This window comes from Oryzias melastigma, linkage group LG9 (assembly GCF_002922805.2).
Source record: "Oryzias melastigma strain HK-1 linkage group LG9, ASM292280v2, whole genome shotgun sequence".
NCBI lineage: Eukaryota > Metazoa > Chordata > Actinopteri > Beloniformes > Adrianichthyidae > Oryzias > Oryzias melastigma.
This window is the reverse complement of record NC_050520.1, coordinates 3,063,662-3,091,554: the sequence shown is the minus strand read 5'-3', so window position 1 is coordinate 3,091,554 and position 27,893 is coordinate 3,063,662. Positions and strand designations below refer to the sequence as shown.

The window sequence follows — 27,893 nt, the reverse complement described above, 5'->3', positions numbered from 1 at the left end:
TTCTGCCTGAACAAACGAAGCAAATTCTCACTTTTAGTGTGTTTTCTGAAGGGATGGCGAGGAGTGAAGGGCTTTCCGGGTCCACCAGGAACATCTGGACTTCAGGTGGAGGTCACACTTTAAAAACAAACAAAGAAACAAAATCTGTTTTTTTTTTTACTTCTGTGACCGTTTGTCAGGGCGATGTGGGACCGCCTGGACCAGCTGGGATTTTTGGAGCTGAGGTGAGAGCAGATGTGGTTCTGAACTGTCATCCAAAGTTACGGCCACTCTATTGTTGAAGCTATTTTTGACAGAACTTCTAGTCAGATTGGTCAGAAAATGACGGGTTTTATGCCATAAACACACACAATCACAAACAGAGGCAGAGATAAACATCCAAACAAACTTTTTGTCAGCATATGAAACTATCTCTTACTGACGTTTGTGTATTCCCTCTAAAAATATTCATTCGAGGTGAATAATCAGAGAAATATTGGTGTTTTTGTCAGATTTATTCACACAAACACATTTTTCCAGTGTGAAAAAGCCTAGTTTCTCTTGGACAAAGTGAACATTTTTAATTGTTTTATTGTGCAGTCAACATGTGAGTGTTCCAGAATGTGTTTAGGACTGAACAATAGAGGACACGTCTCCAACACGGCTCTGGTTGTGCAGAAATGGTCCCAAAGAGATTCAGGGCGATGCTAAAATCGGCTCTTTGTTTTCCGATCCGCCTGTTGTTGAAGTTTGTTTGTTTCAGGTTCTGAGATGTTCTGTTTGTTGGTTCTTCTCCGTCATTTGTGTTTTCTGTTCAGGGCAGACCTGGGAAGCAGGGACTGTCTGGACCGACCGGCCCGGACGGACCCAAGGTGGGAGGTTCTCCCCTGAAGTGCTGCCATCTCTTTTTATGATTACGTCTCGTTTGAATCTGTAAATTAGATGTTAATTCTCTACTATTGGGGGTTGGTCTCTAAACCAGGGGTCCCCAAACTACGGCCCGCGGGCCGGATCAGGCCAGACTCTACATTCGGCCCGGCCCCCCAAACACCATCCGCATAGAACGTGACATTTTATTCCACCCTTCTGCAGTCTGAACAATGACGGGAGAGGAGAGAATGTTTATTGGTTTAATACTGATTCACTTTTTCTCTATTTTTATTCTTTTTCTTACGTACGTTTTTTTTAAACGTTCATAACTCTTCACCTCTTTCAGCTATTAAAATATTCAGCTCTTTTTATGCTAGCTTTTTCAACTGTTTTGACATTTACTAAGGATTTATAGACTATTTTTGAGCTAATATTTTTAGCTAATATTTCAGCTTCATGCTAGCTGTTTGGCTAATTCAGGCTTTTTTCATTTTTTAGGTTAATTTTGGGTAATTTAGAGTTTTTTTTTCAGTTTTTAAGGCTAATTTGGCATTTCGCTAATATTTTAGCTGGCTATCAGCTTCAGCGCTTTTAGCTATCAATTTCAGCATTTTCATCTTCTAGCTTCAGCATTTTTAGTTATTAATTTCAGCATCTTCAGCTATTAGCACTAGCATCTTCAGTGGCCACATTCAGCTCACAGTGTTCACACTAGCATTATCACAGGTAATGCTATATATCTAGTTTTTTAAAATGTTTTATTATGATTTTTTTTCTATGAAGATTACAGTAAGGAATTATTTCAAATGTATCTATATGTGGCTTTCTGGAAAACGGTAGTTTAGATTTAGGCTACACTTTTCCAGTTATCCTACAACCCGACCCCAACCCCCCATCAGAGAAGAAAACAGTTATGTGACTCTCACAAGAAAACGTTTGCGGACCGTTGCTCTAAGCCCAAGTGAGCCAAAGGAAATAAAAAGAAAGCAGGAGCCATGCCTAGGTTTGTGAAATGATAATTTGGCGTCTTTGCTGCAGGGGGAGACGGGGATGAGCGGCGAGGTCGGGAAGCTCGGCGACACGGTAAAGGCTTTCTGCAGAATCATCCTGACTGAGTTTGTTTGATTGCTGAAGATGCCTCACAGATGAGCAGTTTGTAAAAGAGGAATGGGATTGAAACTTGTCTCTGTCTCAGGGAATACCCGGCTTTGTCGGAGCCAATGGAGAGATGGGTTTACCGGGGGAGAAGGTTGGTCAGTTTTTATGAGCACAAAGGTTATCGGTCACTTATTTAAATGTCAAACGTAAAAATCTTTCTTCCCCAAACTATTTTCCGCTAATCATGAATCCGAAGGGGGATCGAGGAGAAACGGGAATCCCAGGACCACCAGGTGAACCGGGGAAGATGGTAAGGAGTGAGTCTGAACCCCATCGCCAGTTCTCGAGAATTCAGTGAAAATGGTGTTTTTTAACATTTTACTGATGATGGAGGACATTTATTAAGAAAGAGTATTTCTTTATTCAAAAGGCCGCTGGAAAAATATCCTATCTGTGAAGTAGGAAACACGCTGGGCGGAGCCATAAGCTCCCTGATGATTCCACTCACTGACAAATAGATCCATGAATGTCTTTGTTTTGCTGGTCTGAGCTGGAATCTGGATCAAACTGTACGGCTGGATAGAAACGATACTGCTGGATATTTTGTTGCATCGCTAATGTTAGAGTGTGAAGGACTGTAAGCTGGTGGAGAGCGTGTAAGAGATGGGTGACAGGAAGGGGGGTCGGGGTTGCTCTGCAGCAACAGTCCCGCCCACTACTCAGAGGTGAATTTCTAATGAACTCCTGCCGCTCTACAGAAACTATGTCCTCGAAAACAAAACATTTTTTTTATTTTGATTAAAAACGCAATCATCATAATAATTCCTTTTTAATTATAATAAAATGTAATTATCCTTTTGTTTGGAGACTTTAAACTTGTTCTTGCAAAGTTATGTTTTTACATTTCAAAACTGCTACTTCGATATAGGTTTGATGCATCAGAAATGAAATCTGTTACTCTTGTTTATCCATCAGGGTCACTCCGGAACACCTGGAGAGGTCGGACTACCTGGACTTCAGGGTCTCCCAGTAAGTTTATCAAATCCAAACGTTCTTTCACTCAGAGAAAATCTGAGGAAACAAACAGTCACATCACAGTTTTTAGTTATTTGAGATTATAGGTTGTTTGTTCCAGTTAAAAACATAAACATTTGGTTCAAAGATAACTTCCTTTTGTGGCTTCAGCTAAACCTGCAGGTGTTCATATAATTCCAGGGTCAAATTTATTCACTAAATTCATGATATCATTTTGAAATTGTATTAAATTCTAAAGGTTTTTGTGGAAAATTTGCAGGAAAATAATTTTTAAAATTGCACCAATTTACCAAAATCACCGTATCCAGTTTTGGGGTCACTAGGATGCTGGAGCCTATCCTAGCAATTGTTGCGTGAAAGAGGATTCACCCAGAATTGATTTTATCTTTGCATTGCCAGTCCAATGCAGGGATAAAAAAATGATTATTTCAATTACACGCCATTGTTATTTTTCAAGAGTGGCTTACAGAGAGAAAGAACCGTCCATCTCACATAGAATTAAGATCCCCTCAAATGGGCATCAGGTCATAAAATAGCTCGATGTTCTGTAAATTCAGAGGACAAGTGTTCAACTCAGTGTTTTTTTTTTTTTTTTTTTTAAAGAAAACAGTCTAACATTGGTTGTTTTGATTGAAAATAAATAAATAACTAACATTGAGTGTTTTAATACTTTGCAATAGAAAACAGTGAATCTACATAAACATTTTGGAGACGCCCAAAAGTTGAAGATCTTTTACTAAAAACTGCCTTGTGGGATTTGTTCTGAATCTTTTTGTGTGAGACTGAGCCATTACCCAACAGATAGTGAGTCTCTCTGTGGAGCCACCCGCTACACCACAGCCCCTGTGATCGTTGAGGTTGATGTGTAGTTCCAGTTCGTCTTCTCCTTTCGGTTTGATTGGTGGGCGGCATCCTACGTTCAAGGTGCGTTGCTGCCACCTACTGGGCCGGAGTGGAGGACTAACTAACACAACCAAAGGGGAAATAGACAAAACAAATATTTTCTTTTCAGCAATTTACTTCTAAAAAAAAAACATTGATCCATTTATACTTTTTCCCACACCAAATAGTTTCTTTAAATTTAGAAATCTGTTTCACTTTATCTCTAATCATTCTTGTTATTACAAACAAACAATCCCATCATCCTGCAGGAGGTTTCCCTGTTAAGTAAACTGTACAGCCTTGCAACAGACTGGGAGCTGTCCTGAGTGAACCTGCCTTCACCCTTCAGGATAGGCTCCAGCAACCCCATGACCCTAAAAGCAGATGGATGAAGTGTTGTGAAGAGCTGTACGACCCGTTCTCTGGAGCAGTTTCTCACCTAACTGCCCCAGAGGACGGGTCTTAAGTACACCTACCCTGTCCGCTCCAACACACCTGATTTAAATCAATAAGATCGATCAGGCTGATCAGGAAAAGAAGGGAAGCAGGTAAAACGAGGACCTGGATTATGAACTGCTGATCATCGAATCCCTCAGTTTTTAGAATAAAAAACACATCAGATTAGAGGTTTATAAATGCATTTAACCCCTTAATGCCCGAGTTTATTTCCAATTATCTAAAAAATATTCTTTAGTGTTTAAGGTGAGGCTAAATGAAGTGGAATCCTGGATTAAACGGTGCATGGCACATTTGCAGCGTACAGCATGAAGGATTTAAAGCTGTTAAACAAAAACCAAATGTTGTGTTTTCTGCTGTAACAACCGTCATGGTGCCTCATGGTGACAGTTTTTCACCCACGTGCAGGGCCCTCCTGGTTCTCAGGGACTTCCCGGCATCAGAGGACCCAAAGGCAGCAGGGTAAGATGAAGACGTCCAGGTAACGTTTCTTCTCTGACGATGATACAAACACCTCCATTTTAATGAGATCAAACAGACATCACACAGTTGATGTCATCTTACCATGTTTTAGGCATTAGCTGGACGGAAATGTCCAAACAGCTGTTTTGATTTACAGAAATTTGTAATTAAGAAAACACTTTCTTTTTGTTTTTATTGTGTGAATGCTTAGTAAGTAGTCAGCGATTTCAGCAATCTTGGTATCAAAAGGTTCAGCTCATTCAGGACGTTACTGCTTGTATTTTCCTAATAATCTAGCAACATGCTAACGTTTTTGATTAATTTAGTTTACTGAGGAATTTTAGGCTATTTTGAAGTTTAGCTACTATTTTAGCAATGTGTTAGCTTTTTTGACTAATTTGACACCTACTGAAGTTTCTTGGACTAATTTGGAGTTTAGCTAATGTTTTAGTGACATGCTAATGTTTTTTGCTAATTCAATTCAATTTAATTTTATGTATATATCCCAACATCACAAATCAATCGCCTCATTGGGCTTGAAGCAGACAGTAAGTCATATAATATAAACAATAGCTGAAAACTAAACAGACTAAATAAACTGGTTATCCGTATCCTTAGACCCTCCCTCCCGGTAAGAGAAACTCCTAAAAAGCTGATTTAGGAAAAAGGAGAAACCTCAAGGATTCCCACATGAGGGAGAGATCCTATCCCAGGACGGACAGGAGATACCAGAACTGTTGAAGAGAAATGAGCTTATCTAACTCTACAACTATACATTTTAAATAGCGTAACAGACGGTCTGGATCCAGATGGGCTAATTTGTTATTTACTGAGGTTTTTATTGGTTAATTCATAGTTTAGCTTCTATTTTGGCAAAACGCTAACGTTTTTTAGTTAATTCGCTATTTACTGGGGTTTTTAGGCTAATTTAGAGTTTAGCTTTTTTTGAGTAACATGCTACCGTTATTTTTTTTTACTAAATTGAGCTAATATTTAGGCAAGATAATATTTTTTTTTGTAAAATTGGCATGTGTTAGGGATTTTTAAGTAGTTTCTCTATATTTCTTTTAGAAATTTAGGTCAACTTCCGCACTTTTTCATAGATCTTTAATGAAATTTGCAGTATTTTAGCAAATTTTACATTTACAAACAGCTTTTGGATTTTTTGTTAATCCCTTTGGAAATTAAAGCAAATTGCATCACCATTTTCAGCAAAAGCATTCTCACAAGCATTATCGCAACTTTTCTAGTTTTTTATTTTTATCTTTAAAATAAAAAAATATTTTCTAAATACTTTCTAAAATGTAATTTTACCTCTGACTACACAAATGTATTTAGCATTTGCAGCAGCAGGAATGCATCAAAGTAAAGAAGAAGTGATAAATACGCTTAAATCAGTTTTGTTATAACGTCACAAATCACCAAAATCAGAAAATGATCAAAACTCTTGACGTTCTGTGTCTTAATGATTCTCCATCAAACATTCAATTCAAAACCAAAAGAAGACATCTCCCCATGTTTTTTTGAAAAACCACAACGATCAGCAGCTTCCTGCGGTAAGATCTTTTCCATGAGATACTTAGAGTTCTGCCAAAAGACGGTTCCGCGTGAAGAATTTGGTCCAGTTTATAAAGGCAGAGATCAACGAGAGGATCTTCTAATCTAAACGTGCAGACGGTTCTTCTGTTGGTTCAGTTCTAACTACTTGGACCGGAAAGCTAAGAGCTGTAAGATTTTCTTACAAGTGTGGCCAAAAATAAATCTGCCCCAGTCAGCCGGAGGAAATTGGTGGAGATTGAAGTCAGGCAGAATAAATGTGAGCATCAAGGCAGCTAGAGCATCTGGAAGCATCTTCACCGTGTTATCTGGTTCCTCTTCTAGGGTCCAAGAGGTCTGGATGGTCCGGCGGGAGACCCGGGTTCTGCAGGGGTTCAGGTAAAAAGGAGTTCATGACCTCCGTGCTCCAACTCTGCATTCCTTTGGTCCGTCTAATTAAAAAACAAAGATAAAACGAGCCAAACTTCTGCAGAAAAGCCTAAAAACGATTGTGATTAACTATTTATGTTGAAAAAATATTTAAAGGAAGATCTTTAACCAGAGACCCAGAAACTCAAAGCAAAGAGCTTTAAAACATCCATGCTGCTTGTAAAACTTGGCAGTCAGACACGATTGAACTCCAGGGAATTATAAAAAATCTCTTTTAGTTGATTTTTTTTTTCTTTTTTCAGGGTCCTAATGGTCCACCAGGAAAAGTGGGGACCCCTGGGGAGATGGTAAAGAAGCTGCTTTATTTATTCCTATGAACTTCAAGTCCAGCACCATGCGCTCAGTCGATTTAAGCTCTGCAGAACGAGCATTTCTTTTAATGACTGATTAAACAAATCATTTCTAAAAAGGGTGTTTGTGGAATAGTTTGCAGTAAGGAACGAGTTTGCAGTTAAATTAAACTTTAAACTCGATGCTTGTTTTGCTGGAAGCAGCAAAACAATATTGGGACCTTTTTTATTACCAAACATCTAAAGTTTATTTATTTTTTATTTGTTAAGCATGAATATATAACCATGTTGCTGCTATTAGCCCAAATGCAGCTGTGGTTACTGTGATGACATTCACACTTTTTTTATTAATAAAACTCTTGGAAGGAAAAAAAAAACCTTCCAAGTATTTCGGTGCAGTTCCCTCAAAAACCTCTAGGGGGAGTCATAAATGATGAAATCCCATTTATTTCCTTCTTGAAAAACTGCAGCTTTCCAACCAAAATGAACTGGAAGCTTTACTACAAAATCCTTTTCACTTCTATGTTTACGTTTTAACACTTAACTGTTTTTCTGTGGAATAATCGTTGTCCCACCACATGAAAAAAAACAGTTTTGAGATGAAAATGTCCTCAATTGCAAACAAAATGTAAAATTTTAAGAATAAATGTTCATAATTTGCAAAGGAACATTTTAAATCTTCATTTTCAAAAACCTTTTTTCTTTTGCAACACAAATGTTTTCCGATGTGTTGCTTTCTTCCTATATTTGATTTTGTCCTCATAAGTTTCATTTTAGTGACATTTGTTCCACCAAACAGCCAATCACAGACAAGAGGGTTCATGCTGATTGGTGTAGATTTATTTACTTTTGTTTACAATGTGGTGGCACAAAAATGACTTCATATTTTTGATGCTTCCATATTTACTTTTACTTTGAGTTGAGGTTTCTTCTCTCTTTCATCCTGAAGTTGAAGTTTCTGCTTTTTCTGACACTTAGACATCTCAAAGTTATTATTTCTCAGAGTTTAAACAGAAGAAAATAAACACGTGCTCTGATGTGAACCTGATCTCAAGCTCCATCCTCTGAAGTCACACGTCTTCTCCTCCTTCTGTTCGGCCTCTGTGCTGCAGGGAAAGCTGGGTGATCCGGGTGATTCCGGTCTGGAGGGATTCCCAGTAAGTGGTTGGGGCTAAAATTGCTCTTTTGGGGAGAACAGGAGAGACAGTGAATGTGAGCGCTCTGTGGGCCTCATGCTTTTCTTGTTTTCAGGGTGTCATGGGGCCATCAGGACCTCCAGGAGCCAAAGGGATCTTAGGACAGCCGGTGAGTCTATTAATGGTGACCAAGCAGAGACTTTTTTTTTTTAATATTATTGTGTGAATGTTTATTAGGCACTACAGTGATTCTGTTTCTTTATTGTATTATTAAATTTCAAAATATTTTAAGTCGGTTAGCAAAAAGCCTTTAAATCTATCCATGGGCTATGTTTTCATCTTTTAAAGTAATTTTTAAAAAATGGAGTTAAGCTAATATTTTAGCAACATGGTAACGTTTCTGGCTAATTTGTTTTTAGGCTAATTTAGAGTTTAACTTCTATTTTTGCAACAACATTTTTGGCTAATTTGTTATCTACTGAGGTTTTTATAGGCTAATTTAGAGTTTAGCTTCTATTTTTGCAACATGCTAACGTTTCTAGCTAACTTGTTTTTAGGCTAATTTAGAGCGTAGCTTCTGTTTTAGCAACATGCTAACTTTTTGGCAATTTTTTTATCAACTGAGGTTTTTATAGGCTCATTTAAAGTTTAGCTTCTATTTTAGCAACATGCTAACGTTTTTGACTGATTTGGTTTACTGAGGAATTTTAGGCAATTTTAGAGTTTAGCTAGTATTTAAGCAACGAGCTAGCTTTTTAGGCTAATTTGGCATCCACCAAGGTTTTGGGGCTAATTTAGAGTTTAGCTCATATTTAAATACATAACTTGCAAAGTTGGCATATATTAGGGATTTTTAAGCAATTTTACTGCAATTTTTTTTAGAAATGTAGGTCCACTCTTTGATTATTCTTTAACAAAATGTCCAGTCTTTCAACAAAGTTAATATTCTGTAAATAGCTTTTGCATTTTCAGCAAATCCCTTCAGGAATTAAAGTAAATTGCGTCACAATTTTCCGCAAAAACCTTCAGCATTTTCAGCGACTCCTTTCAGCAACAAACATTCACACTAGCATTATTGCAGGAAATACAACTTTCCTTGTTAATATTATTCCTTATTCTTCCGTACAATTTTCAATTCATAAAAACTCAACCACACCTTCAGCAATTTCTGCAATCTTGGTATCAAAAACTCGTTAAGGACGTTCCTGCTGGTACTTTAGCTATTGGTACATGTTACTACTGAGTTCATCTACTGAGGTTTTCTGGACTATTCCTGTCAAGCTAATATTTAAGCACCATGCTGACGTTTTTGGCTAATTTGGCATCTAATTATGTTTTTTGGGCTAATTCTGAGTTAAGCTAACATGTTAGTACCGTGTTAGCTTTTTTTTGGCTAAGGTGGAATCTACTGAGGTTTTTAGGAATAAGTTGGAATCCAGCTAATATTTTTGCAATATTGTAATTTTTTCATGGAATCCTTCGAACTCTTAGTGAACTTTATGTAAATTATGGAAGTTTTATATCAAAACGTTCAACACGTTCATGACTCAATTCAGTCGTTAAAATAAATGTCTTTAGCATCTTCAGCAGCCTTATTAAACCAAAAACATTCACACTAGCGTTACTGCAGGTAATGCATCTGTTTCTAGTTCTACTTCATTAATGTCAAATTGAGAACGTCTTCTTTTTACATTCTCCACGTTCTTCTGCGTTTTTGGTACAATTTACTCCTCTCATCTCCGAAACTTTCATCTGTCCAAAGCAGCTAAATCTGCTTTTTTCAGCCACCGTCCAATTTTAAAATTCTGAGGCTAAAACGAGATGATTTACAGTCGCTCCTTCCTGGACTGGAAGTCTTTATGTCGCCTGAATGTTCTGTCAGAAGTCGTTTCCGGACTTTTTCTCATCCAGTTTTTTAATGAACTTTTTACTCTCCGTTTTTGCTGCCACACTTTTCTTCCTCTCTTCTATTCTCACATGTTTTTGTTAACGATGGCCTAAATGCTCCTAACGTTTCTGGGTTTAGGGGCCAGCGGGGCCTCCGGGCAGGATGGGACCGCTGGGGGAGATGGGGGCGGCGGTGAGTCACTCGCACAGGAACGGTCACTGCGTTTGTGTTTGAGCACAAAAAAACAGCTGACTGTGTTTGTGTCAGGGGTCAGCAGGGAAAGAGGGACGCCCAGGATCACCCGGAGAGCCCGGACAGAAGGTAAAATCAGACGCATCCAAATCAAACTTCACGTGTTTCCAACTCCTCTGTCAAACTGTGAAATGACTCAATTATTACGCATTAAATCATTGATTTGATCCTTTTTTTAAAATCTTTTTACATTTGTAAAGTAAGTAGGAAGGAAGTAAAGTTTAAAAAACAAAACAAATATAAATTGATGTCTGTTGGCTCCTCAGGGGGACGTCGGTCCAGACGGCAGCATCGGGGAGCAGGGTTTGTCCGGTCGGAGAGTGAGCATCTCCTTTATATAGTTTATTATTTATTAAGGACTAAAAGGGTAATGCATAAGTAACATGGTTTATTTTATTTTTTTTGAAAATTAAATTTTTTTTGAAAAGAATACTAGATTTAACAATAATGGAAAAATTGTTGATACTTGACAGAAACGTGTAGAAATAAATAAATAAATAAATGCTTGTTTATTTTATTAGATAAGTAAAATCAAGTTTACATTTTAAAAAGAAGAGTTACTTAACTACTTATAAAATACTTTACTTTTCATAGCTTTTGTCAAACTCACAAAGACACACAAAAGAATCACAAATTTGGGCAGAAATAAATATTTTTAACTCTTTAAAAAGGTTTTAATCATAATTATTCTTTGGTCATATTTTTAAAATCTTTTGAAAAATCTAATTTGTTATTCTAGGATATTATTTATTATTATAGACAAAATTGGTTCAGTAATAGAAAAATAAATCACTTCATGAATCCCACATGAATTAAAGATACTTAATAAAATGAAATATATCATATTCACACACAAAACTCCTTCCATTTATTTATTAAGGAATAAAGGGTGACAATATATAAAACATATTAAATTTTTTGATACATTTAATAATATTTGATTTGAAATAAGTGCACAAATAAATCATTGCATGTTAATTTTATGGAATAATACAAATGTACGTTTTAAAAGGAATTCTTACTTAAATGTCTAAGAAATAAAATGATCTTTTTGGCTTTCATCAGCTCAATAATATACAGGATCATAAATTATAGTGATAAAAATACTTTCAACTCTTTAAAGACATTTAAAAATATCTGTACTTCAAGCTCTGTTAACGTATATGAACACAGAACCAAACAAAACCTTCATAAAAGGACAGTTTGAACTGCTGATGTTTTACATTTTTAATATTTCCTTTAAATCCACAAGTTTGATGCAAAATCTTATTTTCAAATAATATGGAAAATTGCTTTTGTAATAAAAGATCTAATAATTAATTCCAAATACAATCAATCTATTTTATGAAACAAAAATATAACCGTCGTATGGACACACAAATGTGATCAAAATAATCCCATCAAACTTTATTTAAAAAAAACACACTTTTCATGTATTGAGCTGTTCCACCACCTTCTACAGTTAAAAACAAACTAAAAAAGGCAAAAACTAACATTTTTGATTAAAACCAACCCATCCTATGCCCTCATCCTCTCTGCTGACTCATTTCCTGTAATCATGAAAGAATCGTATCTAATAATCCTTGTGTGTAGTGATTATCCCAACCTAAACACATTTTATGTCTTATTTATGTGAATATTTGATTTTTCTTATAACTTTTTAAAACACAGAGAGTTATAAATGTGCTTTTAGCCTCATTTTCTTAAACATAATGTCTTTCATTCACCGTTTGTCTGTCAGGGAGAACCAGGCTTGGATGGAGAGCCGGGGCCAAGTGGAGCTGATGGAGCAAAGGCAAGTATGCAAAGATAACAAAAACATCGCTAATTTCACCTCGGAATATTTAAATCTTGAAGTTGCTTCTCGGTGAACTCTCATCTTTACGGCGGCAGCAGCTTCTCACCGCCGCGGCGAGCATTGTTAGCGAGACGCCGGCTGTCACCGCTCCAGAGCGTCCTGGTGTTGATGCTCTGTGAAAGCAGATCGCAGGGTTATTTTGAGAGCGCTACTGTCTGGCGAGCACGACGAGGCTGCGCGTTCGTGAGCCAAACTCCTGGAAACGCTGGCGAGCTGACAGAGCAGCTCTGGACTCCAATGTGAGGCTGCGAGGACGACTGAAACCTGTTAAACAAGACTCTCTGGTCCGCAGACGAGTCAGCCGAGGGTCCACCTCGACACGAGGGAAACCAGAAGACCGTCACTGCAGCAGGAACACAACGGAATCACAGGAACTGATGAGTTGTGATTCCTCACAAAATCCAACTGAACCCAGTTATTCTCTCATTGGAGAATCACACAGGGGCCAAAATCCAAAACACACCTTAGGTCTCGAGAGAAACGGATAAACATTTATTGAACACAGTAAAACTACATTTTTAAGACTTTTGAACTGTAACTTTTTAACATAATTATGAACTAGATATATAACATTATCTGTGATGATGCTAGTGTGAATGGTGGAAGCTGAATTTGGCTGCTGAAGATGCTAGTGCTGATAGCTGAAGATGCTAAAATTGATAACTAAAAATGCTGAAATTGATTGCTAAAAGCGCTGAATCTGACAGCATAAAATGGGGAAGTTGATTAATAATAACGCTGAAGTTGATTGCTGAAACTGCTGAAGCTGATAGCCAGCAAAACTTTTTGCTAAATGCCAAAATAGCCTAAAAAAATCAAAAATCAAAGCCAAGTTTAGCCAAATAAGCTAGCATGTAGCTAAAAAATAGCTAAACTTCGAGTTGTTGTAAAAAACTGAAAAAAACATAAAATTTTCCCTAACAGCTAGCCTGTAAATATTAGCCTGACTCTAAAAGAGCCTAAAAAAACTTTAAAAAAAAGTCTAAATTAGTCTAAACAGCTAGCATGTAGCTGAAATATTAGCTAAATTCTAAAACAGCCTAAAAAACTAAAGAATAAAAAGCTTAAATTAGTCAAAAAGCTAGCATGTAGCTGAAATATTAGCTAAACTGCAAAATAGCCTAAAAAATCTAAGTAAATGCTAAAATATTCCAAAAAGCTAGCAGAGTGCCAATTTAAAAAAAATTTAAACTGTAACTCTTTAACATAATTATGAATAATAAAAATGCAGGAATATTATTCCAGAATAAATCAACTTAAACCTTAAATAACTTTAAATATTTTACGCTCCATAAAAATATATTTTGTCAAAAATATACAAGTTAGAAATGAGCACAAGATAACATCGGGTCATTAATAATAATAAAATAAAACGATCTGGAGGGCCGGATTCGGCCCCCGGGCCTTGTTATTGGCACATTTGCTCTAAAGTGTCAGGATTTCGTTTTCTTTTCCTCATTCCGTGTTCAGCTCAGAGTTGGACTCCTTCTTTCAGCTCAATTGCATCAGATCTGAGGTCCTCCTGCTTTGGCCCACTTTCTCCTCCCGTTCTGTTCTGGGAGCTCCGACACCTTGAACAACATGTCAAGTAACATTTTTCCGTTTCATCTCGGAGATGTCTGCAGTTCTCAGCCTGCTGTGTTTAACTGATGAATAACTCATGCTTTTGTGTCAGCGCGGCTCCGCCGCTGCAGCCGGCGTTCACACGCCTCAGCTGTCATTGTGGGGAGAACGCTGAGATGTGCCGCTATGGAAGTCATGATTTTATTTATAACCTGCAGTTCTGCTCAGACGAGTTCATATAGGAGAAATGGTCGTGTTTATTCCAGGAAATCCTCTGAGCTGAAGAACTGTCCTGGTTAGAAGCAGGTTTTGTTGTGTTGGACCCCCCGGTACTACAGTAACTTCACTTTATTTCAAAAATCTGAGTAGTAAAGGGGGTGAGTTAAATGCAAATATCTACTTCAATGCTTCAGTTTAGTAGATTTATTTCTGTGAAATCACATTTCCTTATATGAATTTAAGGTAAAAGATGATTTTAACCATAAAATCATCAAAGTCACAGTCAGCTTGATTGAAGAATCCTGAAAATTCCATCCATCCATCCATTTTCTTGACCGCTTCTTCCCTTTCGGGGTCGCGGGGGTTCCGGAGCCTATCCCGGCTACTGATGGGCGAAGGCGGGGTACACCCTGGACAGGTCGCCAGTCTGTCGCAGAATCCTGAAAATTGATTAAATAAATTGAAAAAAATGACATGAAAGAGAGAAGATCTGAAATAAAGTGACAAAAATCATCAGTTTTTAAGCAAATAAAAGATTTATTTAATGTAAACTCGGCGTGCCAAAGAACTATATGGAGGGAAAATGTGTAACTCATACAATAAACTTTGTGCATAAGTCAAAAAACTATGAAATTCCCAGCAATCCAGCAGCATTCAAACGTATCACCTAAATCTTTTCCTTCTCAGAAATGAGGAAAGAGTCTCACATCAGATTTGTGCGTAATTTAGTTTCAACCTGTTGTCATTTTAATTTGTGTGTAAACTGTATTTTTTATTTCATAATTTTTGTATTTATGCACAAAATCAACTGTATGAGTTACACAATCAGGGTGAGTCTATTTTCTCTCCATAATCTTAAATTTGTTTTAGTTGTTTCCTTGATTCTGTTAAACATACAATTTAAATGTGTAAACTATGTTTTATAATTTTGGAAAATAAAGTTTTGGTTTTGAAGGAAAAGCTGATTAGCTTTAAAAATTGTTTTTAGACACAAAAATATCTACATTTCAATATATATATTATATTTCACTGAACTTTTTTGGAACTTTTTTTCCCCCTAAATTTATTTTTATTAATTGTTTATTCTATTTTAAAGGAAGAACTCTGATTATTAGTTGTTTTTTTATGTTTTTGTTGCATTTTTCTGATGATGGAGGACACATATTGAGAAAGTTAAGATTTAAATTCCATTTCTGAATATGTATTTATTCAAACTGTTGTGGATCAGGAGCAGAAGAAAAAATGCTGATTGAAAAAGGTCGTTTTTGTGATGTAGAACGCGCTCCGGGCCGCTCCCTTCTCTACTCTGATGGTGGTTTTTAATGCAAAACTGATTAACTATGAAAATTCTTTAAAAGTTTTTGGTCACAAAAGTATTTAAACATGTTTCCAGATACACATTAGAACCTCTTGTTATTCAATTTCATGGATTTTGATTTTTCCCCTAATTTTGTTTATGAGATTCTATTTTAAAGACCCTCTCTGATGAAAATTGTGTTTTTTCTGATGATCTAAAGCAAATACAGAGAAAATGATGCTTTAAATTGTATTTCTGAGTATTTATTTCCTCAAACTGTTGTGAAAAAGAACGTTTTTGTCCCGTCTCCACTCTGATGCGTCCACTTGCAGACAGATAGATCCATGAACGTCTTTGTTTTCCTCGTCTGAGTGGGAGACGTGGAAACAGACGGGTGAAGGGGAGTGGGGCGGCAAATAGATCAAAAGACGATCATAGTGGGACTTCAAGCTCCTAAAGTGCAGTTTAAAGTGATACTTTTTTGAATCTCCAGGGTGAAAAGGGCGAGCCCGGCCCTGAAGGCCCCAGAGGAGAACGAGGTGAAATCGGCTTTAAAGGACAGGAGGGAGCGTCCGGGCCCGCTGGACTGGTCGGGCTGAGGGTGAGCCCCCTCCCAACTCTACTTCTGATAGAACACTACTCCTTCTTCCGTCGTCTTTGATTCGTCTCTTTTTCCAGGGTCAGGAGGGTAAACCCGGTAAAACTGGGGAGAACGGGAATGCCGGACGTCAGGTTTGTCAGTTCAGCGCTCGGAGCTAAACTCACTTTCAGAGCTGGATCTGTTTGTGCTGCTGGAAACAGACGCTGAGCTCTGTGCCCGTCGTAAAAACAACATCCTGGCAGCTCGTCAAACAGCAGCCGGTCCGGTCTTTGTACTGTCAGACCCCTTACTCTCGTTTGTGGCCTTCCAGGGCAGCAAAGGTCAGCAGGGTCATCCTGGTGAAGCCGGACTGGTGGGTGAGCGGGGAGAGCCGGGGTTTGCTGGACCGAAAGGAGCCAGAGGAAGCGTGGGCTCAGCGGTACGCCGTCATGATGGACGCAGGGTGAAATCAAACGTGTCGTATGTTACATGTTATATATGAACTTTAAAGGGGGCTCCTGGAGGAACGGGTCAGAGAGGTGACCCCGGCCCGGCTGGGTATAAGGTACGCACTTACAGAAAAACACTTTTATCCCTTTTGACCTCCTCTGGTCTTATTTTAAAGTGACTCAAGTCATACAAAACCAAAGTTTCACATTTTACTTCAACCTTCAATAAATGTCCACATTTAGCAGATTCTGTCTTTTAATTGATCTCATTTGGGTTCTATCACTTCTGTATTCCTACTCACAGGATTTCTAGTATAAGCAGGTCCAGTAAAACTCTCAGTTGCTATGGTAACCACATATGTGAACCCAACTTTTTTAGAAGCAGAGCAGCTCTAAGAGCCGACCTCATTCCTGCTAGAAATGTTTTTCTTTTTCCAAAAAGAGGTAAATCTTCAGCAAAATATGCCCCACAGGAAATGACTGAGAGTCTTCAAATGTCATATTTTTAAGTAGATTAGCAACAAACATTTAAATATATTCATGGGATGTTTGCATCTCTTATAGTAATATTTTAGCAAGATGCTAATATTTTTAGCTAGTTTGTTATCTACTGGGGTTTCTATTTAATAATTTAGAGTTTAGCTTCTATTTTAGCAACATGCTAACATTTTTGGCTAATTTAGCATCTACTGAGGTTGTTTATGCTAATTTGGAGTTTAGCTAACATTTTAGCAACAGGCTAACGTTTTAGACTAATTTAGTTTACTGAGAAATTTTTGGCTGTTTTAGAGTTTAGCTAGTATTTAAGCAGCGAGTTAGCTTTTTATGCTAATTTGGAGTTTAGTTTAAGCAACACACTAAATATTTTTTGCAAAATTGGCATGTATTTTTAAGTAATTTTACTACAAATTCTTCGGAAATTAAGGTCAACCTCAGCACTCTTTCATAGTTCTTTACTGAAATTTGCAGTCTTTTAGCAAATTTACAAAATTACATTTTCAGTAAATCCCTAAAGCAATTAAAGTAAATTGCGTCAACATCTTAAGCAAAAAGTTTCAGCATCTTCAGCGACTACTTTCAGCTAAAACATTCACACCAGCATTACTGCAGGTAATGCAACCTTTCTAGTTTCATCTGATTTGGACGTGAATTTTTTATTTTTAAAACCAAAAACTCTCCAGGTGGTTATTTTCATGGACAGATTTATCAACTTCATAAAATAATTCTGACCTCCACAGTGGAAGGATGGCTCGGAGGCTGCAGCTCTGACTCGTCATTCACTGAGTTGTTGTTTTTTAGGGTCACATGGGACCACCGGGACCACTGGGACCTCCTGGAACGGAAGGTGAAAAGGTACGTGGTGTTGTGCGCTCCTGTTTCATGCTCCATCACAGCTGCCTGCTGTTTAAATGCTCCTAATGAGCTCTGGGAGTCGGTTACGTTGCCCCTTTTTTACAATCTCTTTTTCCATAAATTTACTGGGACTTTCTAATTAGCACTTTCTTTGTGTCCTTGTGATATTCCCAAACTTATTCCTAATTTGATCAATGACATGAACCAGGGCACGCCCAATTAACTCGGCTTCATCAAACATATATAATTAGCCAAACACCTGGACTCCCCTGCTCATAATTTAGCAGGTATTAGCCGAAGAAGTCGTGCTTATTTGACGGGAGACGAGGAGCACATTTCTCTTTTTTCTGTGTTTGTGTCTCTGGGCAAAAGCCATCTGGAAGTGAAAATGTGTTGTTTTCTCATTGCCAGAACATAATGGCTGTGCCTGAGCACTAATTAAATCAATATTATGGTATCACGCGGGTCGCAGGGAAAAAAACGACTGTTTAATGCCAGGTAATCTTGGCGCTGAAGCTGCAGGTACGAATGTAAATGGCTGCTTTGCTTGTTTGGCTCCTGTCCATCTCTAATGATCCTCCTTTTGCTTATTTATGAAATGTGTCGTATGTGCAAACGACTCTAAATCCAACAGCCATCGCTGGTTATTGTTTAATGAATTCCTCAAAAACCCCGGAGCAAACGCTGGCTCCATTTGGGGGGAATTGGATCATTGCGGGTAATAGCTTGTGTAATGATTATCGTTCATAAAAAGAGAGTTTGGAGCAAAGCGGATCATGGGGACAAATATCTGACAGTTCCTCTTCGTAGGGAGGGACGGGGGAGGACAGTAAGGTGGAGGGTCCTCCAGGTCCTCAAGGTGACACAGTGAGTTTTTACATCAGATGTTGGGTTTTTTACCATCTGTTTGTTGGTGTTTGTAATCAATAAACTACTCATTGTGAGTCCAGGGTCCTCCTGGAAACCAAGGAGACAGAGGAGATCCGGGTGACCCTGGGCGCATTGTAAGAGTGGAAAAACTCCCACAGATTTTCAGTTTTTACTTTGACCTTTTTTGATTTAAAAATGCTGTAAACAAGCAGAAAATGTGATTTCTCAGGGTCAAGCTGGCGTGGGTGGACCCCGAGGTGAAACTGGCCCCCCAGGCCGGCCTGTAAGCACCCACCGTTTGAGAAATGTTTACAAAAGACGTGACGATTCCAATCCAATAACGCTGATGATTTCAGGGTCATCCTGGTCCCAAAGGACATCCGGGGCTAAAAGGATCCAAAGGTGATCAAGTAAGGACGAGAAAAGTTTGGAATTTCTTTGGTTATTGAGATGTTTTACGCTGTGAAGACACAGATGTTTGATTGTTCCAGGGCCTGAACGGGAAACCCGGAATGCCTGGAGCTTCTGGAACTAAAGGACCTTCAGTGAGTTTGGTGCTTTCAATGTCTTATTGTTCAATCAGGATATTTTAGCGTTACGTTTCTAAGGGTCCAGAAGGTCTTCCTGGCCCTCGTGGGGTTTCAGGTTCAGAAGGACTCGAAGGTCCACCTGGAGTCGATGGTCCACCTGGTAAAGATGGAGGTGAAGGAGTCAAGGTGAGCCCGACCTAATGCATGTTTTAGTGAAAGAGAAGAAAAACAGGTTTATCTGTGTTCAGGGGGAACAAGGAGAAGATGGAGAGACTGGCTCACCTGGAAAATCTGGCCTGCAGGGTCCAAAAGGTGTGATGGGACTTCCAGGAAGTCAAGGTTCTTCTGGTCCAAAGGTGAAGAGGGATGAGTCAACATGTCTGTATGGTTCATAGTTTATCTGGACGAACGCTCAGTGAACTCACCTGTGAGCCAATCAATCGACTCTTTACAGTGATGAAGGACAACGACCTCATTAGTGTAGCTTTCATTCAGATCGTAAATGAAGGCTTAGCTTTAAATGTTTTAGTGACTGCTGGTCCTTAAAACGTTTGAAAAGTCTTGTATTTCACTTAACTGAAAGAGGGATTAAAAAGTCTTTAATTTAATTTAACTTAAAAGGCATTAAAAATTCTTAAAATGTTTTACATTTCACTTAATTGAAAGAATGTTTAAAAAAGTGGAATATGTCATAAATTTCACTCAACTGAAAGGTCTTAAAAAGTATTTGATTTAATTTAATTTAACTTAAAAGGCATTAAAAATTCTTAAAATGTTTTACATTTCACTTAACTGAAAGAATGTCTTTAAAAATCTTAAAATATCTTAAACTTCACTTAACTGAAAGGTCTTAAAAAGTATTTGATTTAATTTAACTTAAAGGCTTTAAAAAATCTTGAAATGTCTTAATTTTTAACTGAACAGAGAGAAGGTATTAAAAAATCTTAAAATATCTTAAATTTCACTTAACTGAAAAAAATCTTTAAAAAATGTACATTTAATTTACTTAAAGGTCTTAAACAATCTTAAAATGTCTAAAATTTCACCTAACTGAAACATCTTACAAAATATTTGATTTAACTTAACTTAAAGGCCTTAAAAAATATTAAAATATTCTCAATTTCTCTTAATTGAAAGGAGGTTTTAAAAAAAACTCTTAAAAAGTCTTAGATTTCACTTAACTAAAAGAAGGTCTTAAAAAATCCTAAAATGTATTAAACTTCACTTAAGTAAAAGGTCTTAAAAAGTCTTTAATTTAAATCAAAGGCCTTACAAAACTCATAAAATGTCTTAAATTTCACTTAACTAAAAGTTCTTAAAAAGCAAATCTAAAAGGGTAAAAAGAGAAAGCTACCAAAGGTCAAGGTAAAAGGCAAGATTGTTTTTGCTCAAAAGCAGTCAAACATTTTCCAAAAAAGAAGTCTATCAGGACTTTCAAACTCCAGAGGTTAGTTTTATGGGGAAAAAAGTACCAACCAATTACTTTAAAAATGAACGTAAACTGTTTCTTTCTCGGTCAGAGACCATAGCAGACATTTAGATCCATGAAGCCTCTGAACTATAAAGCTGCTGCTTTATTGTTCAGCCGTCACTACAGAGCTTTGTATCCGTGGTTTTCCAGGGGGAGAGAGGTCTGCCAGGCCAGACGGGTCTGGCGGGGAAGAGGGGTTCTGTTGGTGTGACTGGATTTCCAGGAAGACAAGGAGATCGGGGAACGAAAGGACAACCAGTCAGCACTGAAATCTGGATTAACACAAATCCTTTTTAGAGACGAGAGTTTGAACTCCTGCTTCTGTCCATCAGGGAGACGGTGGCGAACAGGGATTTTTAGGGGTCACGGGCCCGTTCGGACCAAAGGTGAGATCTTTTTCTTTTCTCCTAAAGCTTCATTATAACTAAAACAACGTACACAGTACGGCAACTGTTTGATATTATCATCTTTAGAGGGAATTTTCTAGACAATGGGAAAACTCCTGTTTGTAAGATAGAAGATTTACATAAAAGTTTCTCCACTTTATACATTTTCAATGGTCATCAGTAAATTGTGAATCACATGAGGAGTTCCCCAAGGCTCCATCCTGGGACCACTTCTATTTACCATCTTCATGCTCCCACTGGCCCAGGTTATAAAGAACAACACTTGTGACCGTAGTGATGCAGATGACACACAGATATACATTACATTGACACCAGGAGACTCTTTTGGTAAATGCGTTGAAGACATTAATGACTGGTTGTGACACAACTTACTTCATGTAAACAAAACCAAAACTTTTCTCCTTCAGAATCATCGTGTTAACGGTTGAAAAGTTACAGTGTGTTCAAGATTTTGTGTTTAAGCATCACCTGTAATGCCTCAGATGTTAAAGGGTTAAACCTAAAAATATAACAAGAAGTTGTAATAATTGATATATTATCTTTTATTTTTCATAAATAACCATGGTATGTGTGTGATAATGCTCTTCGAGGTGTGCATTATCAGACATGAACAGGCTTTAGGGAAACGAGAGATTATCTCAATAAAAAATAATGAATTTCTGTGACAAATAATCACAGTTGACACGATAATTCGACTCCCCTAATATTGTTTTATGTAAAGTATTTTGAATTGTATTTATAAACAAACAAGCTTGCTTTGTAGAATTTCCCAAGAAACCAAAGAAATATCATATTTTCTGGAGTATAAGTTGCACTTTTGGAAAGAGTCTGACGTTTCAGAACAAATCTGCTAAGTCCAGCGTAGCTAAAAAAAATAAATAAGTAAAAACAAGAATGCTAATCTTTTGATCTGTATAAGAAAAATATCAAAGTTTAGGAGGAAAACAATCCGATTCTCTTCCATGTTTGTTTTGGACGGCACTTCTTCTGCTGCTGCTGTCAGTAGCAGATAGGACAGATGTAGCGCCTTCTAGTGGTTGTTAGCGGTAAACTGGTGTTTGCTGGGAAAATGACAAATATATGACTTGATTTATGTCTTAAAAAAACAAAGAAGTCACTCCTGGGTTTAAGTCGCACCCTATGGAGCTAATTTGGGGCCAATAGTATTTGAAGCCCAGATAAAACAAGGTCAAAAAAAATTAAAATGTCCAAAACTTTTTGCTATTCTGAAAATAAATTTAATTATTTTCAACTTCACACGTTCTGTTTAGGTTTCAAAACTCAAAATTTCAATTTTACAACTTTTTTTCACTTTCAATTCTTTTTTTCTTTTTGTCGTTTTGTTTTTTTGAATTTGAAAATATCAGTTTCAACACTTTTGGCCATAACATTTTTTGACCAAGCACCAATATTTTTTTTCCAATTTGTTTTATTTGGGTTTCAAATAATATTGACCCTAATTTAGCTCCGTATAACAGGGCCAAAAATTCTGAAACTGAAATTCTCATTTTTGAAACAGAAAAAAAAGAGTTGAAAGTGAAAAGAGATTCAAAACTGAAAAAAAGTTTTGAAATGTACATTTTGAGTTTTGAATCCTGAATAAACAGAACATGTGAATCTGAAAATAATAGTTTATTTTAGAATAGCGAAAAGTCAAACACCAATATTTTTTTAAATTAGTTTTATTTGGGTTTCAAATATTTATGGCCCTGATTTAGCTCCATACACCCCTGTCTAAACTATGAAAAAAATCAAGACTTAAACTCTGGAAAATACAGGATTGAGAGAATAAAACAAAACAATGAAAATGTTTGAAGACATCAAAACAGCAATCTTGACTTCTCTGTTCTACGAAATGAAGAACTTTGTAAAAGAAGAACATTTTTTTTACAAATTGAAGTCCCTGAGTTTATGGAAAGCAGAGAAAACGTCGGTTTCTGCTTTAACCTCTTTTCCTCTCGCTCTCGTGACATGAGACGACCTGCAGCCGTGCAGACTGCTACCGTTCGCTCTTGTGTTCCCAGGGACCCCTGGGAGACGTCGGCCCCGCAGGAATTCAGGGACCAAAAGGACCTCGAGGTTTGATGGTAAAATGAAGATTAATGGCGGTGATAGAAGTCGGCGTAGCCTCTTTGGAGCTGCATGAAAAATGCATGTGGACCGATGCGCCGCTCCATCATGCAGTGATGTCAGCAGCACTCTCTGCTTTCAGGGCGTGGAGGGAGTCTCAGGTCCTGCTGGCATCGTCGGGCCCAGCGGTCATCCGGTTCGTACCTCATCCCTCTTCCCATCTGCCAGGCTTCGCTGTGGCAGTGATGGAGTGACGGGACGTCTTCTCTCTATCCATAGGGACCCCAAGGTGACAAAGGAGGTCGGGGGGAGCCGGTGCGTCGTGTTGATGAATCCCCGTCTGTCTGTCTGTACTGTGAGCTTAGCGTGGAGACGGCGCTCTGCAGCTTCCTTCGCCCTCAGCGCTTTCATTTCCGATTGTATGGGGCTGTTTGTTGTTACATCCTGTGTGACACGCTGCTGCCGTGGAAACGCCGTCAGGGTGATGAATGCTGGCAGATCGCTCGTCTCCCACTTTCTCTGAGAGGTTTTGAACGCTGCCGTCGATTAGAAGCTTCCTTTAAACTGCTGCCCCTCATGTTCGGTTTTTAGGATTTCCTGCAGTTTTAAGTTTAATCTCATTTTGTCGTTTTGTCTCTCCTTCAGGGTTTGTTGGGGCCAAAAGTAAGTAATCAGTCATAACACTGAGAATTATTGAGTCATGAAGCATTTCATAGCATCTCAATGGTGGATTCATTAAAGTCTAATGAGGAGTGGGATTTTTCAGGGATCTCCTGGACCTCAAGGACCGCCTGGACCACCGGTACGTTTTTATTCTGTCTCGCAGCAAATCCAGGACCAGATTGTTTTCAGCTTTTTTATTTCTCACTTCACCTTTACCGTGGCCACACCCCCAAGAACACACCTAGTATCCGGTGAAAAGGAATTTTGGGCAGAGTGAACGACCCCATCCTTCAAAAAAAAAATAAAAAAAAATTATGACATCACAGCGGGAGAAACTGGAAACCACATGTGTCAAAGCTAAGGCCCGGGGGCCAGATCCGGCCCTCGGGTAATTCTATCCGGCCCTCCACATCATTTTATTCTATTGTTATTAATGACCCGATGCTACCTTGAGCTTATATCTAACTTGTATAATTTTTGACAAAATATATTTTATAGAGAGCAAAATATTGAAATTTAAGGTTTAAGTTAATTTATCCTGGAATAATATTCCTGCCTTTTTATTATTCATAGTTATGTTGAAAAGTTAAAGTTTTAAAAATGTTCATTCTACTAGCTTTTTGGACTATTTTGGCATTTACTAATAGACTATTTTGGAGTTTGGCTAATATTTCAGCCACGTGCTAGCTATTTTGGCTAATTTAGGCTTTTTTTAGGCTATTTTGGAGTTTCAGCTAATATTTTAGCTGGCTATCAACTTCAGTGTTTTCAGCTATCAGCTATAGTGTTTCAGCTATCAGCTTTGGTGTTTTCAGCTATCAACTTCAGCCTCATCAGCTATCATCTTTAGCGTTTTCAGCTATCAGCTTCAGTGTTTTCAGCTTCAGTGTTTTTAGCTTCGGTGTTTTTAGCTATCAGCTTCAGTGTTTTTAGCTATCAGCTTCAGTGTTTTCAGCTTCGGTGTTTTTAGCTTCGGTGTTTTTAGCTTCAGTGTTTTTAGCGATCAGCTTCAGTGTTTTTAGCTATCAGCTTCAGTGTTTTCAGCTTCGGTGTTTTTAGCTTCGGTGTTTTTAGCTATCAGCTTCAGTGTTTTTAGCTATCAGCTTCAGTGTTTTCAGCTTCGGTGTTTTTAGCTATCAGCTTTAGTGTTTTCAGCTTCAGCTTTTTTAGCTATCAGCTTCAGTGTTTTTAGCTATCAGCTTCAGTGTTTTTAGCTATCATCTTCAGTGTTTTCAGCTTCAGTGTTTTTAGCTATCAGCTTCAGTGTTTTCAGCTTCGGTGCTTTTAGCTATCAGCTTCAGTGTTTTTAGCTTCGGTGTTTTTAGCTATCAGCTTCAGTGTTTTTAGCTATCATCTTCAGTGTTTTCAGCTTCAGTGTTTTTAGCTATCAGCTTCAGTGTTTTAGCTATCAGCTTCAGTTTTTTTTAGCTATCAGCTTCAGTGTTTTTATCTATGAGCTTCAGTGTTTTCAGCTTCGGTGTTTTTAGCTATCAGCTTCAGTGTTTTCAGCTTCAGTGTTTTTAGCTGTCAGCTTCAGTGTTTTAGCTATCAGCTTCAGTGTTTTCAGCTTCAGTGTTTTAGCTATCAGCTTCAGCATCTTCAGCAGCCAAATTCATCTTACAGCATTCACACTAGTATTATCACAGGTGATATATATCTAGTTCATAATTATGTTTAAAAGTTACAGTTTTAAAGTTTTAAAAATGTAGTTTTAGTGTTCAATAAATGTTTATTCTGTTCAGTGTGTTTTGGATTTTGGTCTCTCATGCGGTTAAGTTTGACTCTCCTGCTGGAAACAGTTTTGAGACAAAATCTATCAAACATCTCAAAATTGTGTATAAAGTTGGGAAAATGCTGATTATTTGATATTTTTATTAAATTTTTTAAATATTTTTTTGCCAGATTTTTGAGTTACTCCTAACATTTTTAGTTGTATTTTACTAAAAAACCATGAACAAGAATTCAAAATTCAGTGAAAGAGCTGCAGTATTGTTAGCTTTATTCTATTATTTATCTAGTTTGTTTAATCGTCTTCATTTGGATGAGAATCAATTCTGGTGTTAAATTTTGTGTCCGGTTTATCTTTACGTTATCACCAAACAGAGTCCAGCTTCAGATAAAACCAAAATTTAAAGCTAAAATCAACTTTTTGACCAAAAGTCTGTCTTTATCCGTTTCCTTTATTTAATTCTGTCATATTTTTATAGATAAAAGAGTTCACGGTGAAGTTTTTGTCTGGATACATCCGTGGGAATGATTTAGAAACATCTCATTGTTCTGTTTTTCTGTTCAAGGGTCTCCCCACTTCTGCCTTTGTCCTCGTAAGTATGTTTCCTGAATGAACCTTCTTTTTCACTGACCGTTTCCAACAGAAACTCTGTTATTCTGGCAGAAAAACGAAGCTCTGGATGCAGCTTTTGAACTCCTGGTCGATTCCCACGCCGCCCTTTGGAAGGAGGTCGGTTTTGATCACAATCGTCTCTTGAAAGGATCCGACTGCACAACGTTCCAGAGAAACCTTCTTCTGTCAGTGTCACTTCTCTGTGTTTTAAACAGAATCATCAGCGCGTGGAGATGCCGATGCTGGATCAGGGTCCAGAGATCCTCAAAACCCTGCAGCATCTCAGCTCTCTGGTTCAGAGTCTGAGGAACCCTCTGGGAACCCGGGAGAACCCTGCTCGGGTCTGCCGGGACCTCTTCCACTGTGAGCAGAGGATGCGGGATGGTGAGCGGGATTCAAACCAGCAGCATCGTCTTCGCCGGGACACTTTTGTTTCTGGTTAATCCGCTTTGTTCTGGCAGGATCCTATTGGGTCGACCCAAACCTCGGCTGCAGCGCCGACAGCATCGAAGTGACCTGCAACTTTAGTGCTGGTGGACAGACGTGCCTGAAGCCCGTCACCGTCTCCAAGGTTCGGATCTGTCCCTTAAATCTCGCTCAGACTGTATCTGAGAACTGGAGTGAGTGAGTGTGACATCACTCATAGAAAATGGTTTATATCCGGTTCCAACCAAATTAATTTAATTCACCAGTTTTAGCGAGACAGACGCCTTCTCTTTGGAGCCAAGTAACAACTGTAAGCGGTGATTGGTCGGAGTCAGTCTGAGTTCATGTTTCTATGGTAACCACTCTGGCCAATCAGAAGTGAGCTTGTTGGAAAGCCACTCCCCTACCTCTTGAAGGCGGGCTTCACGAAATCTGTGGATGGAACGTTAAAAACGTAAGTCTACACTGTGACGACTGCGGCCGTATTTGGTTTTTCTCTTTGTTCTGTGAGTTTTATTTCTGTCAGAGTGGGACTTCTGTGTGTTTTGTGGATCTTTGTTGAGTCTGTTTTCTTTCAGGTGAGGTGCTGGAAGGTGTGGCTCCCATTGGTCCCCAGCTGATGGAGGGAGCTTTTAAATTTGAGGCATCTGATTGGTTGATTTATAAGTCGAATGGTTTGAACTACGAAAAAAAAAAAGGAAAAACTGAAGATTATTAATAAAATTACCAATAGAATGACTGAGTGACAGCTGTTTGTTTCTCTGTTCTTGGAGCTACTTCCTGTTTGGAACACAAAGGGGAGGAGTCACTCAGTCCAGTTCTTACGTACAGTCAATAATGAAGACCAGTTAAACATGAACTCAGGCAGATTCAAACCCAAATCTGAAGGTTTTTCCACTTTATTCATGTTTGTGTCACAAATACAAACGGAGAAGTTCGTTGAGACAAAAGTCGGTAATAATCAGAGAAAATCTGTGGGTTAATCCGTGTTTATCCGCTGAGAACAATCCCTGGATAACAACAGCGATCCTCTGCAGCTGGAGATGGGCGTGGACCGGATCCAGATGAACTTCCTCCACCTGCTGAGCACCGAGGCCGTGCAGCACATCACCATCCACTGCCTGAACGCGCCGCTGTGGGCGGCAGGAGCGTCTCTGCGGCGTCTGTCCAGGACGGTGGGATTCAGGAGCTGGACGGGGGAGCGGATCCGAGAGGGGGGCCCGCTGGAGCCGCTGGTGCCCACCGACGACTGCTGGGTACGAACGCTCACTCTACGCTCAAACACGAGGACGTCTTGACGGATGTGCCCTTTCCACAGAGTCTTTGAACAAGTTTCACTCAATAAACGATATGATCTTTTAAAAGATATTTTATTTTTTTTCATTAACTCAAATCATCTTCCTCTGGATAAAATGTAACAAACTTTTACATTTTGGATCCGACATTTTAAAACTAACAGAGT

General features: G+C 38.2%; 1 protein-coding gene across 11 annotated transcripts in view; it reads left to right on the top strand.

The window, feature by feature from the left end:
* The window catches only part of LOC112148664 (collagen alpha-1(XXVII) chain B), a 74,435-nt gene that overhangs the window by 44,655 nt on the left and 1,887 nt on the right, over positions 1-27,893 (top strand). For 3 of the 11 annotated variants that reach the window (XM_024275922.2, XM_024275925.1, XM_024275924.2), the window contains 40 exons: positions 52-105; positions 180-224; positions 798-851; positions 1,888-1,932; positions 2,045-2,098; positions 2,204-2,257; positions 2,923-2,976; positions 4,729-4,782; positions 6,664-6,717; positions 7,011-7,055; positions 8,171-8,215; positions 8,310-8,363; positions 10,221-10,274; positions 10,350-10,403; positions 10,601-10,654; positions 12,076-12,129; positions 15,765-15,872; positions 15,950-16,003; positions 16,183-16,290; positions 16,363-16,416; positions 17,600-17,653; positions 18,464-18,520; positions 18,604-18,657; positions 18,753-18,806; positions 18,880-18,933; positions 19,015-19,068; positions 19,139-19,239; positions 19,286-19,409; positions 20,675-20,782; positions 20,857-20,910; positions 22,956-23,018; positions 23,144-23,197; positions 23,281-23,316; positions 23,647-23,664; positions 23,768-23,803; positions 25,959-25,985; positions 26,057-26,122; positions 26,221-26,389; positions 26,467-26,576; positions 27,469-27,687. In XM_024275922.2, coding sequence (XP_024131690.1) covers positions 52-105; positions 180-224; positions 798-851; positions 1,888-1,932; positions 2,045-2,098; positions 2,204-2,257; positions 2,923-2,976; positions 4,729-4,782; positions 6,664-6,717; positions 7,011-7,055; positions 8,171-8,215; positions 8,310-8,363; positions 10,221-10,274; positions 10,350-10,403; positions 10,601-10,654; positions 12,076-12,129; positions 15,765-15,872; positions 15,950-16,003; positions 16,183-16,290; positions 16,363-16,416; positions 17,600-17,653; positions 18,464-18,520; positions 18,604-18,657; positions 18,753-18,806; positions 18,880-18,933; positions 19,015-19,068; positions 19,139-19,239; positions 19,286-19,409; positions 20,675-20,782; positions 20,857-20,910; positions 22,956-23,018; positions 23,144-23,197; positions 23,281-23,316; positions 23,647-23,664; positions 23,768-23,803; positions 25,959-25,985; positions 26,057-26,122; positions 26,221-26,389; positions 26,467-26,576; positions 27,469-27,687 — 2,664 coding nt within the window. The other 8 variants (XR_002919657.2, XR_002919656.2, XM_024275923.2 and 5 more) reach the window with 8 other exon arrangements.